General features: G+C 37.9%; 1 protein-coding gene across 6 annotated transcripts in view; it reads right to left on the reverse strand.

Annotated features, from left to right (window-relative positions):
- The window catches only part of MAST2 (microtubule associated serine/threonine kinase 2), a 221,440-nt gene that overhangs the window by 126,648 nt on the left and 80,899 nt on the right, over positions 1 to 13,893 (reverse strand). For all 6 annotated transcript variants that reach the window (XM_032429999.1, XM_032429995.1, XM_032429988.1 and 3 more), the window contains one exon: positions 9,391 to 9,422. In XM_032429999.1, coding sequence (XP_032285890.1) covers positions 9,391 to 9,422 — 32 coding nt within the window. The remainder of the gene's footprint in view (positions 1 to 9,390; positions 9,423 to 13,893) is intronic.

The following is a 13,893-nucleotide window of genomic DNA, read 5'->3' on the forward strand; positions in this document are numbered from 1 at the left end:
GTCTCTCCCTCAAAAAAATAAATAAAATCTTTAAAAAAAAAAAGAAAGAGAAAGAAAGAAAGAAAAACTATTACATCATTAGTTATTAGAGAAAAGCAAATCAAAACCACGATGAGAAATAAATTCAGCAAAGTTGCAGGATATAACACCAACACACAAAAATCAGTTGCATTTCTATATACTAACAATGAACAATCCAAAAAAGAATTTAAGAAACAAGTCCATTTATAATAATATAACAAAGAATAAAAATTTAGGAATAAGTTCAACTAAGGAGGTGAAAGACCTATACACTGAAAACTATGAAACATTTCTGAAAGAAATTAAAGACTTAAATAAATGGGAAAATATCTTATGTTCAAACATTGGAACTTAATATTAGTCAATCTGATAATATTACCCAAATTGATCTACAGATTCAATACAACCCCTATCAAAATCCCAATGACATTTCTACAGAAATACAGAATCACAAGAAATCCTAAATAACCAAAATAATCTTGAAGAACAGAGGTTGATACCAACCTTCCTAATTCAAAACTTACTACAAAGATACAGTAATCAAAACAGTGTGGTACTAGTATAAGGACAGACATTTAGATCAATGGAATAGAATAGAGAGTCCCAAAATAAATGTTAATATATATGGTCAAATATTTTTGACAAGGGTGCCAAGACCATCCAATGGGGTAAAGACAGTCTTTTTAACAAATAATTCTAGGGAAACTAGATACTCATATGCAAAAGAATGAAGTTAGATAATTACCTTACATCATAAACAACAATTAACTCAAAATGGATCAAAGATCTAAAACAATAAAATTCTTGGGGCGCCTGGGTGGCTCAGTCATTAAGCGTCTGCCTTTGGCTCAGGTCATGATACCAGGGTCCTGCGATTGAGCCCTGCATCGGATTCCCTGATCAGCGGGAAGCCTGCTTCTCCCTCTCCCACTCCCCCTGCTTGTGTTCCCTCTCTCGCTGTGTCTCTCTGTCAAATAAATAAAATCTTAAAAAAAAAAAGAAACAACTATAAAATTCTTAGAAAAAAATACCTGGAAGATACCTTTCTGACACTGGATCTGGCAATGATTTCTTGGATATGACACCAAAAGCAAAGGCAACAAAGAAAAAAATAAATCAACTGGACTTCATGAAAAAATCTTTTGTGTATCAAAGACATTATCAAGGGAGTGAAAATGCAAATGCAGCCCAAGGAATGGAAGAAAATGTATGCAAATCATTTATCTGATAAGAGTTTAATATCCAAAAAAGCTTTTAAAAAGGGAGGGGGGAGGGGCGCCTGGGTGGCTCAGATGGTTAAGCATCTGCCTTGGGCTCAGGTCATGATCCCAGAGTTCTGGGATCGAGCCCCACATCGGGCTCCTGGCTCAGCTGGGAGCCTGCTTCTCCCTCTCCCTCTGCCTCTCTCCCTGCTCATTCTCTCTCTCTGTGTCTCAAGTGAATAAATAAAATCTTTAAAAAAAAAGGGAGGGGGGAAACGCCTGGTTGGCTCAGTCTGTTGAGCATCTGTCTTCAGCTCAGGTCATAATCCCGGGGTCCAGGAATCAAGTCCCACATCGGGCTCCTTGCTCAGCAGGGAGCCTGCTTCTCCCTCTGCCTGCTTCTCCCTCTGCTTGTGCTCTCTCTCTCTTTCTCTGACAAATAAATAAATAAATCTTTTTTATGAGCAATTATATGCCAGCAAATTGGATAATCTAGAAGAAATGGATGCATTCCTAGAGATGTATCAACTACCAAAACTGAACCAGGAAGAAATAGAAAACCTGAACAGACCTATAACCACTAAGGAAATTGAAGCAGTAATCAAAAATCTCCCAACAAAAGCCCAGGGCCAGATGGCTTCCCAAGGGAATTCTACCAAACATTTAAAGAAGTATTAATACCTATTCTTCTGAAACTGTTCCAAAAAATAGAAATGGAAGGAAAATTTCCAAACCCGTTTTATGAGGCCACCATTACCTTGATCCCCAAACCAGACAAAGACCCCATCAAAAAGGAGAATTACAGACCAATATCCTTGATGAACATGGATGCAAAAATTCTCACCAAAATACTAGCCAATAGGATCCAACAGTACATTAAAAGGATTATTCACCACCAAGTGGGATTTATCCCTGGGCTGCAAGCTTGGTTCAACATCCACAAATCAATCAATGTGATACAATACATTAATAAAAGAAAGAACAAGAACCATATGATCCTCTCAATAGATGCAGAAAAAGCATTTGACAAAGTACAGCATCCTTTCTTGATCAAAACTCTTCAGAGTATAGGGATAGAGGGTACATACCTCAATATCATAAAAGCCATCTATGAAAAACCCACAGCACATATCATTCTCAATGGGGAAAAACTGAGAGCTTTCCCCCTAAGGTCAGGAACATGGCAGGGATGTCCACTATCACCACTGCTATTCAACATAGTATTGGAAGTCCTAGCCACAGCAATCAGACAACAAAAAGAAATAAAAGGCATCCAAATCGGCAAAGAAGAAGTCAAACTCTCACTCTTTGCAGATGATATGATACTTTATGTGGAAAACCCAAAAGACTCCACCCCAAAACTGCTAGAACTCATACAGGAATTCAGTAAAGTGGCAGGATATAAAATCAATGCACAGAAATCAGTGGCATTCCCATACACCAACAACAAGACAGAAGAAAGAGAAATTAAGGAGTCGATCCCATTTACAATTGCACCCAAAATCATAAGATACCTAGGAATAAATCTAACCAAAGAGGCAAAGAATCTGTACTCAGAAAACTATAAAAGACTCATGAAAGAAATTGAGGAAGATACAAAGAAATGGAAAAATGTTCCATGCTCATCGATTGGAAGAACAAATATTGTGAAGACATCAATGCTACCTAGAGCAATCTACACATTCAATGTGATCCCTATCAAAATACCATCAACTTTTTTCAAAGAAATGGAATAAATAATCCTAAAATTTGTATGGAACTAGAAAAGACCCCGAATAGCCAGAGGAATGTTGAAAAAGAAAACCAAAGCTGGCGGCATCACAATTCCGGGCTTCAAGCTCTATTACAAAGTCATCATCAAGACAGTATGGTACTGGCACAAAAACAGACACATAGATCAATGGAACAGAAGAGAGAGCCCAGAAATGGACCCTCAACTCTATGGTCAACTAATCTTCGACAAAGCAGGAAAGAATATCCAATGGAAAAAAGACAGTCTCTTCAACAAATGGTGTTGGGAAAATTGGACAGCCACACGCAGAAGAATGAAACTGGACCATTTCCTTACACCACACACAAAAATAGACTCAAAATGGTTGAAAGACCTCAATGTGAGACAGGAGGCTATCAAAATCCTAAAGGAGAACATAGGCAGCAGCCTCTTCAACCTCAGCCACAGCAATTTCTTCCTAGAAACATCGCCAAAGGCAAGGGAAGCAAGGACAAAAATGAACTCTTGGGACTTCATCAAGATAAAAAGCTATTGCACAGCAAAAGAAACAATCAACAAAACCAAAAGACAACCGACAGAATGGGAGAAGATATTTGCAAATGACATATCAGATAAAGGGCTAGTATCCACAATCTATAAAGAACTTCTTAAACTCAACACCCAAAGAACAAATGATCCAATCAAGAAATGGGCAGAAGACATGAACAGACATTTTCCCAAAGAAGACATCCAAATGGCCAACAGACACATGAAAAAGTGCTCAACATCGCTCAGCATCAGGGAAATCCAAATCCAAACCTCAATGAGATACCACCTCACACCAGTCAGAATGGCTAAAATTAACAAGTCAGGAAATGACAGATGTTGACGGGGATGCGGAGAAAGGGGAACACTCCTACACTGTTGGTGGGAATGCAAGCTGGTGCAGCCACTCTGGAAAACAGTATGGAGGTTCCTCAAAAAGTTGAAAATAGAGCTACCGTACGATCCAGCAGCTGCACTACTGGGTATTTACCCCAAAGATACAAATGTAGGGATCCGAAGGTACGTGCACCCTGATGTTTATAGCAGCAATGTCCACAATAGCCAAACTGTGGAAAGAGCCAAGATGTCCATCGACAGATGAATGGATAAAGAAGATGTGGTATATATATACAATGGAATATTATGCAGCCATCAAAAGGAATGAAAGCTTGCCATTTGCAACGATGTGGATGGAACTGGAGGGTGTTATGCTGAGCGAAATAAGTCAATCAGAGAAAGACATGTATCATATGACCTCACCGATATGAGGAATTCTTAATCTCAGGAAACAAACTGAGGGTTGCTGGAATAGTGGGGGGTGAGAGGGATGGGGTGGTTGGGTGATAGACATTGGGGAGGGTATGTGCTACGGTGAGCACTGTGTAAGACTGTTGAATCACAGATCTGTACCTCTGAAACAAATAATACATTATATGTTTAAAAAAAAAAAGAAGAAGAAGATAGCAGGAGGGGAAGAATGAAGGTGGGGAAATCGGAGGGGGAGACGAACCATGAGAGACTATGGATTCTGAAAAACAAACTGAGGGTTCTAGAGGGGAGGGGGGTGGGAGGATGGGTTAGCCTGGTGATGGGTATTAAAGAGGGCACATTCTGCATGGAGCACTGGGTGTTATAATCAACAATGAATCATGGATCACTACATCAAAAACTAATGATGTAATGTATGGTGATTAACATAATAATAAAAATAAAATAAAATAAAAAATAAATGTAAAAAAAAATAAATCTTTTTTAAAAAAAGAGTTTAATATCCAGAATATATTAAAAACTCCTACAACTAAACACTAAAAATAGACAACCCAATTCAAAAATGGGCAAAGAAATTGATTTCACCAAAGAAGGTTTACAAATGACCAGTAAGCACATGAAAAGATGCTCAACATCACTAGTAATTAGGAAAATGCAAATTAAAGCCATAATGAAATACCACTTCACACTTACGAAGATGACTATTATTTTAAAAATGGAAAATAACAGGTGTTGGCTAGGATGTGGAGAAATTGGAACCCTCATGTATTGCTGGTTGGAATGTAAAATGTTGCAGCTGCCGTAGAAAGCAGTATGGTGGCTCCTCAGAAAGTTACACACAGAATTACCATATGATCCAGAAACTCCCCTTTCTGGTATCTACCTGAATTAAGTGAAAGCAGGGACTCAAACAGATACTTGTACACCCATGTTCACAGCAGCATTATTCACAATAGCCAAAAAGTGGAAGCAATCCAAATGTTCATCAACAGATAATGGATAAACAAAACGTGATACATACATACAATGCAATACTATTTAACCTTGAAAAGGAACGAAGTATGACACAAACTAAAACATGGATGAATCTCTAAAAAATTATGTTAGGCAAAAGAAGCCAGACACAAGAGGCCACATATTATGTAATTCCACTTAGGCAAATCTATTAAGAAACAAAGTAGATTTGTTGGTTACCAGGGACTAGAGGGAATGCAGAATGGAGAATGAATGCTAGCAAGTAGGGGTTTTCTTTTCAGGTGATGAAGATATTCTGAATTAAGATAGTGGTAATTCCTATAAAACCCTGTGAACTGTACACTCTTAAATGGTAATTATATGATATGTGGATTATATCTCAATAAAACTAACTGCCCTTTTCCAAAAAACAAAAACAAAGCAAAACAAAACAAAAACTAGGACAGATCACATCTTTCTCTGCTTAAAACCACCCACTGACTTTCTGTCCCAATCAGTGTAAAATACAAAAATCTTTTCTGTAGCCTACAACTACAAAATCCAGCCTCTGCCTCATATTCTTTGATGCCCCCCCCCCGCCCCCGCACCAACCCCAACACCACTTTCCACTCACCAACAGCCACCCTGGCCTCCTTGCTGTCCTCCAACATGCCAAGCATGTTCCTACCTCAGAACCTTGGCACATGTTATATCCTCTACATGGAATGCTCTTGCCCAATATATATCAACATCGCTCATTCCAGACTCTTTCTGTTCTCTGCTCAAATGTCACCTTAATGAAAATATTCCTAGACAACACAATTTAAAATTTCAACCTCTGCTCCACAAAACATATACCATCTATCTCTTATCTGGCTTTTTCTTCATAGCGCTCAATACCCTACAACACACTTGATATATGTTTCTGTGTGTCTGTCTCTCTTGAATAGAAGCTCCATAAGAGTAGAAACTTTGCTTAAACACGACTTCATCTCCAGTATCTAGAATAGTGCCTGCACATAATAAGAACTTAATATATGATGAATGAATTTAAACAAATGAACAAATGAATAGAAACAAAAAGACAAAGAGAAATACAGTAACTCATTTTACAAAGAAAACACCTAGTAAAGGGTATTGGCAAGACTCAGGCCCAGGTCTGCCTGACTGTCAAATCCAAGCTCTTCATTTCTATGGTATACTTTACTTCCGATTTTGGAGACATTGGAGGTATTACTTGTTAAGTGGAAGAGTGCGTACTTTGTAAAATGCTAATACAGCACATCTAAAAATCCATTTTTTTAGTTTCTATTCATTTTAATGCAACTATCATATTACATGGAAAAGCATAACAATTGATAGCCTCCAAAATTACTGAACTTCATTTATTTTATATTGCTCAGCTACTTTCAAAATTATGCTTATTGGGCGCCTGGGTGGCTCAGTTGGTTAAGCGACTGCCTTCAGCTCAGGTCATGATCCTGGAGTCCCGGGATCGAGTCCCACATCGGGCTCCCTGCTCAGCAGGAAGTCTGCTTCTCCCTCTGACGCTCCCCCCTCTCATGCTCTCTCTGTCTCTATCTCATTCTCTCTCTCAAATAAATAAATAAAATCTTTAAAAAAAAAAAAAAATTATGCTTATTAAATGAACCTCTCTCTCTCAAAAGACACCAAACTAGCTGCAACCCCAAATTTCTCTGCACCCATAAAATATACTAGAGAGAATATGCCAAAGGAAAGGAGGCTTTACACCTGGAATGGGCATATAGTAGCATCTGCTCTTCAAGAGCCATTCTGGGACAGAGACAAACAGGGACAGAAGTACAACACCCCCTTCTCCTTCCAACCAAGACTCAGAAGACAATTAGAGTAACCTTTTTTTTTTTTTAAAGTAATCTCCATGCCCAATGTGGGGCTTGAACTCACGACCCCAAGATCAAGAGTTTCATGCTCTACTGACTGAGCCAGCCAGGCATCCCAAGATAATTATAATAACCTTTAAAACTTCCAAACTATGGGGCACCTGGGTGGCTCAGTCAGTTAGACGGTTAAGGGTCTGACTCTTGGTTTCAGTTCAGGTCATGATCTCAGGGCTATGGGATCAGCCTGCATCTGGCTTCTCGGGCTTCAGCTCTGCACCCTTAGCGCAGAATCTGCTGGAGATTCTTTCCCCCCTCACTCTCCCTCCCCCTCTGCTCCTCCCCCAGCTCGTGCACGTGCTCACGCTCTCTCTCTCAAATAAATTAAATCTTAAAAAACAAAAAAACTTCCAGACTAGTCTACAAGGACCAGAAACAATGGAGCAAATGGCTAAGTCACTTGTTTTATTAACATCAGTTTCTCCACACTTACTACAAACTTTTAAGTAAACTTACTCAAACATCTTATGTTGTGTTGTTTATACCTTCCTGGCTTCTTTACTGCAAATGCTAAGCGATACTTTGCTTCCTATTGCATACTTCCTACAAAGACTTGCCCAGCTCTATGCAAAAGAGGTACCATGAAGCTTCAATCATTTGGGGAGATAACTAAGCACAGACATGAGGTAAGCCCACCCCCTTGTTTTGTAAGTGAGACAATTCAGTCGCAGAAATTATAGTTCCTGTCGACATATAACTTATTAGTGGCAAAGCCTAGATTAGTATCCAGGATTCCCAGCTTCCTTCCAGAATAAAACTTTTCTACTCCTCCAATATTAAAGATTAAAAAAAAAACACTGTTTGCACTGAGGTACTTCCGGCTTACTTAATGATAAATCCTCAAAATAGAAGGTTATGTCTAATTGAATCTTATAGCCTCAAAACCTAGATCGGTGCCCAACACACAATAGACAGTAGTGTGCATTTACTGAATGATCAATTGTTTAAATGTGAGTTACTTTATTAAAAGGTATTTATTTCTGATTCTAATTAAATATTTTAAGGAAGTTACAGTAAGCCTAACTTTAGATATCACTAAAATGACCAAGATACTCCTAAGGGTAAAACTAAAATGACCCCCCAATTCCTCTAATTTCAAATAATAATCACTTTCCCAGGATATCCTTCCTTCTCCTCAGCAAACTCCATTCATTGGAGGCACACACTCCTAGAAGAAGCTACCTGCCTCAGGCCTTAATTCATTTCACCTAATCTTAAGCAAAGAGCAAATCTCAGAGAACTTCCAATAAGAGGAAGCAAAAGAAAAAATGCCAGAAATAACAGAATAGTGACCAAGTACAGGGGTGCCTGGCCAGCTTGGTCAGTAGAGCATGTGACTCTTGATCTCAGGGTTGTGAGTTTGAGGCCCACGTTGGGTGTAGAGATTACTTAAAATCTTTAAATATATATATTTGCTGAACAAGATGCTGAAAAGTCACTCCTTTTCAGTTTTGTATACATACTTAGTAGAGATCACTCCATTAAGAGTTCTGGTAGCACCTTTGCCCAGTTTTTAGAAGACTTGGGCACTTATTCCTACCCTGAATCCAAATTTGGTGCTGCCCTTGCCCCCAAACTGTCAGAAAACTTGGCCTCGGGCGCCTGGGTGGCTCACATGGTTAAGTGTCTGCCTTCGGCTCAGATCATGATACCAGGATCCTGGTATCGAGTCCCGCATCGGGCTCCCTGCTCAGCGGGGAGCCTGCTTCTTCCTCTGCCTCTCTCTCTCTCTCTGTCTCTTATGAATAAATAAATAAAATTTAAAAAAAAGAAAAGAAAAGAAAAGAAAACTTGGCCTCTCCCTAGTACCATGTTATGGGACAGATAAAGATGCTAATGAGTTTCAATTTGAACATTCCCAAAAAGCTTAATTCTGTTTAAAAAATAAAAAATAAATTTAAAAAAAGAACACGTGGTAAATCCCAAAACACAAGTATAAAACTGTGATGGGTACTTAAGTAGCAGCTTTTCTTCAAATGCCAGGTAAAAACCGAGACGGAGAAGGGGACTGGGGGGTGAGAAGGGGTGGGGGAAAGGGGAGGATCTGATCTAGCAAGAAAAACTGGCCGAACTAGCAAGAGAAATTGGCCAAACTAGCAAGAGAAATCGGCCGGCCTACCGGGTTCCCTGGCCCAGATAAGAGTTGGGGGGCAGGGCGGGGTGGGGGGGAGGAATATATGGGACTCCTCCAAATAATACTGACAACGGTCCCCAGGAGGGATTCCTAAGCTAGTATTCATAATCATAATCATAATAGTCATCAACTTACAAGCTGCCTCTTCTTGGAAGGCTCAACTCCTTCTGAAAAAAAAAAAGCACAAACACAGTTACACAGAAATAAGGACACATCTGGTCCTACAGGTCTGCATTAAATGTCCTACAGCATTATCTTAACAATGGCAAAAACTAAATATTTCCAAACAATAACCTCTTCCCTTATCTTTTAAATTCAGTGAAATAAAGAGCAGTCAGGTTAACTACCACCTCTTTATTCTTCCTTCCCAAAAAGAATGTCTCACAGACTACTTGCAGCATTTTCCCCACTAGATGGAACCATCTCACCAGTGGAGATTATCCCAGATACCCATTGGGCTAGCCATTAACTTGATGAATTGTAAAGGATTCACCCATCATTAAGAGTCAGGGATATGAAAGGAACAACATGGAATTTTTTTTTAATTAGGAAACATTTTAGACAAAGAAGTATAGAAAATAATATAACAAAGGGATGACTATAGACACCACTGGTGTGAGAACAGTTGGGCCTCTGACTTGCTTTCAAAATTTATCAAGTCCCACCTCCCACAACTCCCTACTTAACTGGTATGAATATTTTGTTTATCTTTGCCATATGTCTTTATATTTCCTTACATATATATTCATAAATAATTATTAGTATCATTTCACGTTGTTAAATTATTTATTTAAAATATTTCTATGTAGGGCGCCTGGGTGGCTCAGTTGGTTAAGCGACTGCCTTCAGTTCAGGTCATGATCCCAGGGTCCTGGGATCGAGTCCCACATCAGGCTCCCGGCTCAGCGGGGAGCCTGCTTCTCCCTCTGACCCTCTCCTCTCTCATGCTGTTTCTCTCTCGCTCGCTCTCCAATAAATAAATAAAATCTTTAAAAAATAAATAAATAAATAAATAAATAATAAAATATGTCTATGTATTTTAAATTATTTAAAATATGTATTCATCTGACTTCAACATTATAACTGGGAGATTCACCCACGTCGATATTTTTCACTTTTGTTCATTAGTCCACTTTATAAATTTATTTTGTCACTTATTTATAATATTTATTTATCCATTCTCCAGGAAACATAAAGTTAATTTTCTTTGCACATTTTTCTTCTCCATCAAAACAATGCTCCTATAAATAGCTTGTACTTGATTCTTCATGCACATTATAAAAAGTTTCTTGGAAGTATACATTTAGATTTAACCTCCCCCTCCAATGCTTCCCAGACCTGTCTCCCAAGCTCTTGACACTTATAACCAATTTGCCTACTCAACATCTCAAATCCCACATGTCCCAAACTGAGCTCATTCTTTCCACCAAAATTGATTCCAACCACAGGCTTTCCCCATCTCAGATGATGGTTATTTCTATTCTTCTGGTTGTTTAGACCAAAACATCTGGATTCCTCTGTTATTCACATCCATCATATCCCATCCATCAGGAATTCTTTTTTATTTTATATTTTTATTTTTTATCATTAAAATTTCATAATTTTCAAGAGTTTTGTCACAATCCATCATTTTTTCCCTTTTCTCTCTACTGAAGTATTTTATTTTTTTTTATTTTTATTTAAATTCTAGTTAGTTAACATACAGTGCAATATTGGTTTCAGGAGTAGAATTCAGTGATTCATCACTTACATATAACATCCAATGCTCATCATAAGAAGTGTCCACCACCCTTCTAGTCCATCTCCCACCCACATCCCTCCATCAACTCTCAGTTGGTTCTCTATCAAGAGTTTCTTATCATTTGTTTCCCTTTCTCTTTTTTCTCCCTCCCATATGTTCATCTGCTTTGTTTCTTAAATTCCACATATGAGTGAAATCATACCATCCATCAAGAATTCTTAATGGCTCTAGCTTTAAAATATATCCAGAATACAACCATTTTTCAGACATATCTCCACAATGTATATATACATACAACCTCTTAAACAAAAACTTTGGATTTAGTCATGTTTAGATATTGGAATTGGGGGGATGGGTATTAAAGTAACAGCACATACATGTTATATTATGTAACAATAGATCATATAACTACTTCAAAAAAGACTGTGACACCAATAAAACACACAAAATCCATTAAAATTTCTGAAACAAAATATACAATAGTCACAATAAAGTCTAAAGAATCTCAATTCAATTTTGTCACCTGAAGAGTTAAAGTTAGGGAAAAGCCTCCTGGTTTCTGCTATTGCATTCTAAGCCACCATGGTCTCTCCCTGGCTTCTCAACCATCTCTTAACTGGTACCCCATTCCTGCTTCTACCTTTATCCCTCTATAGTCTATTCTCAACATAACAGTGTTCCTTTTAAAGGTCAGTTAGATCATAACACTCCTGCTTAAAACCCTCAAATGGATCCCTGATTCACTCACAAGTGAAAGTCAAAATCCACATAAAGACCTAGACGGGTGATCCACCGCCCCTTCCCAGTATCTCTCTGGCCTCCTCTCTCCCTTGCACACTTTGATCCAGCCATACTGGACTCTATTATTCATCAAACACATCCAGCATTCTACTACCTTCGCTAATCTGTGCATTCTACCTATAATGCTGCTCCTCCCCCAAATATTTCCTTAACTCCCTAACAGCCTTAAAAAATCTTGGCTCAATTTTTACCTGAGCATGAAGTCTACTACCCTGATAGCCCTACATAATATTGCAACTTACTTTACACCCCATCACCCTCTTATCCTGCTTTAACTTTTTTTTAAAGTATCACCAATATACTTTCAATATATTTATCACTAATATGCTATGTAATTTACTTATTTATTATGTTTATTGCCCATTTTCTATCCTCACCCACTAGAATCTAAGCTCCATGAGGGCAAGGATCTCAGTATGTTTTATTTACTAATGCATCTGAATGACTTAGAAAGTAGATGCTCAAAAAATAACTATTGAACACACACTCTCCAATACTTGGTATTTTCAGACTTTAATTTTATTTATTTTTTAAAGAAAGCTTTCCCTTCTATTTTTTTTAAATATTTTATTTATTTATTTGACAGTGAGAGAGAACAAGCAGGGGGAGCGGCAGGCAGAGGGAGAGGGAGAAGCAGGCTCCCCTCTGAGCAGGCAGGCCCATGTGAGGCTCGATCCCAGGACCCTGGGATCACGACCTGAGCCGAAGGCAGACACTTAACTGACTAAGCCACCCAGGTGCCCCAACTTTTTAATTTTTTAAGACTATATTTATTTATTTGAGAGAGAGAGTGCACGTGCATGAGCAGGGGGGAGGGGCAGAGGAGGAAGGAGAGGGAGAGAGAATCTCAAGCAGACTCCGCCCTGAGCGCAGAGCCAAACACAGAGCCAATCCCACGACCCTGAGATCATGACCTGAACTGAAACCAAGAGTCGGACGCCTAACTGACTGAGCCACCCAGGCACCCCAGACTTTTTAATTTTTACCAATCTATCAGCTCTGATCATAGTATGGTTTTCAATTTTTCAATTTTTTTTAAGATTTTATTTTTAAGTAATCTCTATATCCCAATGTGGAGGCTCGAACCCACAACCCTGAGATCAAGAGTTACATGCTCTACCAACTGAACCAGCCAAGCAACCCTGATCATAGTATGGTTTTAATTGGTATTTCCTATAAATATTAGTGAAGTTAAGCAAGGTTTCGTATGTTTGTTGACCACTAGGGTTTCCTCAATGGTGAACTGCCTATTTATACCCTGGCCCATTTTTCTATTAGATTTCCTGCCTTTTTTTTTTTTTTTCCTTATTGAATTGTAAGATATATTCTGGATAATAATTATTTATAAGTTAAAGTCACTGAAAATGTTTTCTCAGTCTTATCTTTTTACTTTTATTTTTTTTACTTTTATTTTTAACGGAGTGATCAAAAGGTTTAATTTTTATGTAGTCAAACTTATCAATCTTTCCTTGTATTATTTTTTATATGTAAGAAATACATCTCTAACACATAGACACATGAATGTATTTGCTTATATTTTCTTCTAAAAGATTTGTAGGTTTACTTTTCACACAAAGTTTGTTAATATACCTGGAACTTATTTTTCATATGGAGGGAGATAGGAACCCTATTATATTTTTTTCTATACATATGATCGATTATCCCAGGTCATTTGTTAAATGATGTGCAATTTCAGTGCAATATTAAGTTTCCATAAATGCATGGGTCTCTCTCTTGACTATATTCTATTCCGTGTACTGTCAGCCCCTGTGCCAATACCACACTGTTTAACTGGTATAGTTTGACAATAAATCTTGATATTTGTAAGGCAAGTCCATTCACATTGTTATTACTCTTGAAAATTATGAGAGCTAATCTTGGGGCTTTGGTCTTCCATATAAATGTTAGAATCAACTTGTAGATAAAAACTTCTTTGACACTGCACTCGATCCAGAGTTGATCTGGAGATAACTGACATATTTACAATACAGACAACTACTATACAAGAACATGGTATACCCATCCATTTATTTAGGTCTTCTTTAATATATTTTAATAAAGTTTGATAATTTTTCAAATAAAGATTATACAAATAT

Source organism: Phoca vitulina, unplaced genomic scaffold (genome assembly GCF_004348235.1).
Source record: "Phoca vitulina isolate PV1807 unplaced genomic scaffold, GSC_HSeal_1.0 scaffold2, whole genome shotgun sequence".
In the NCBI taxonomy this organism is placed as follows: Eukaryota; Metazoa; Chordata; class Mammalia; order Carnivora; family Phocidae; genus Phoca; species Phoca vitulina.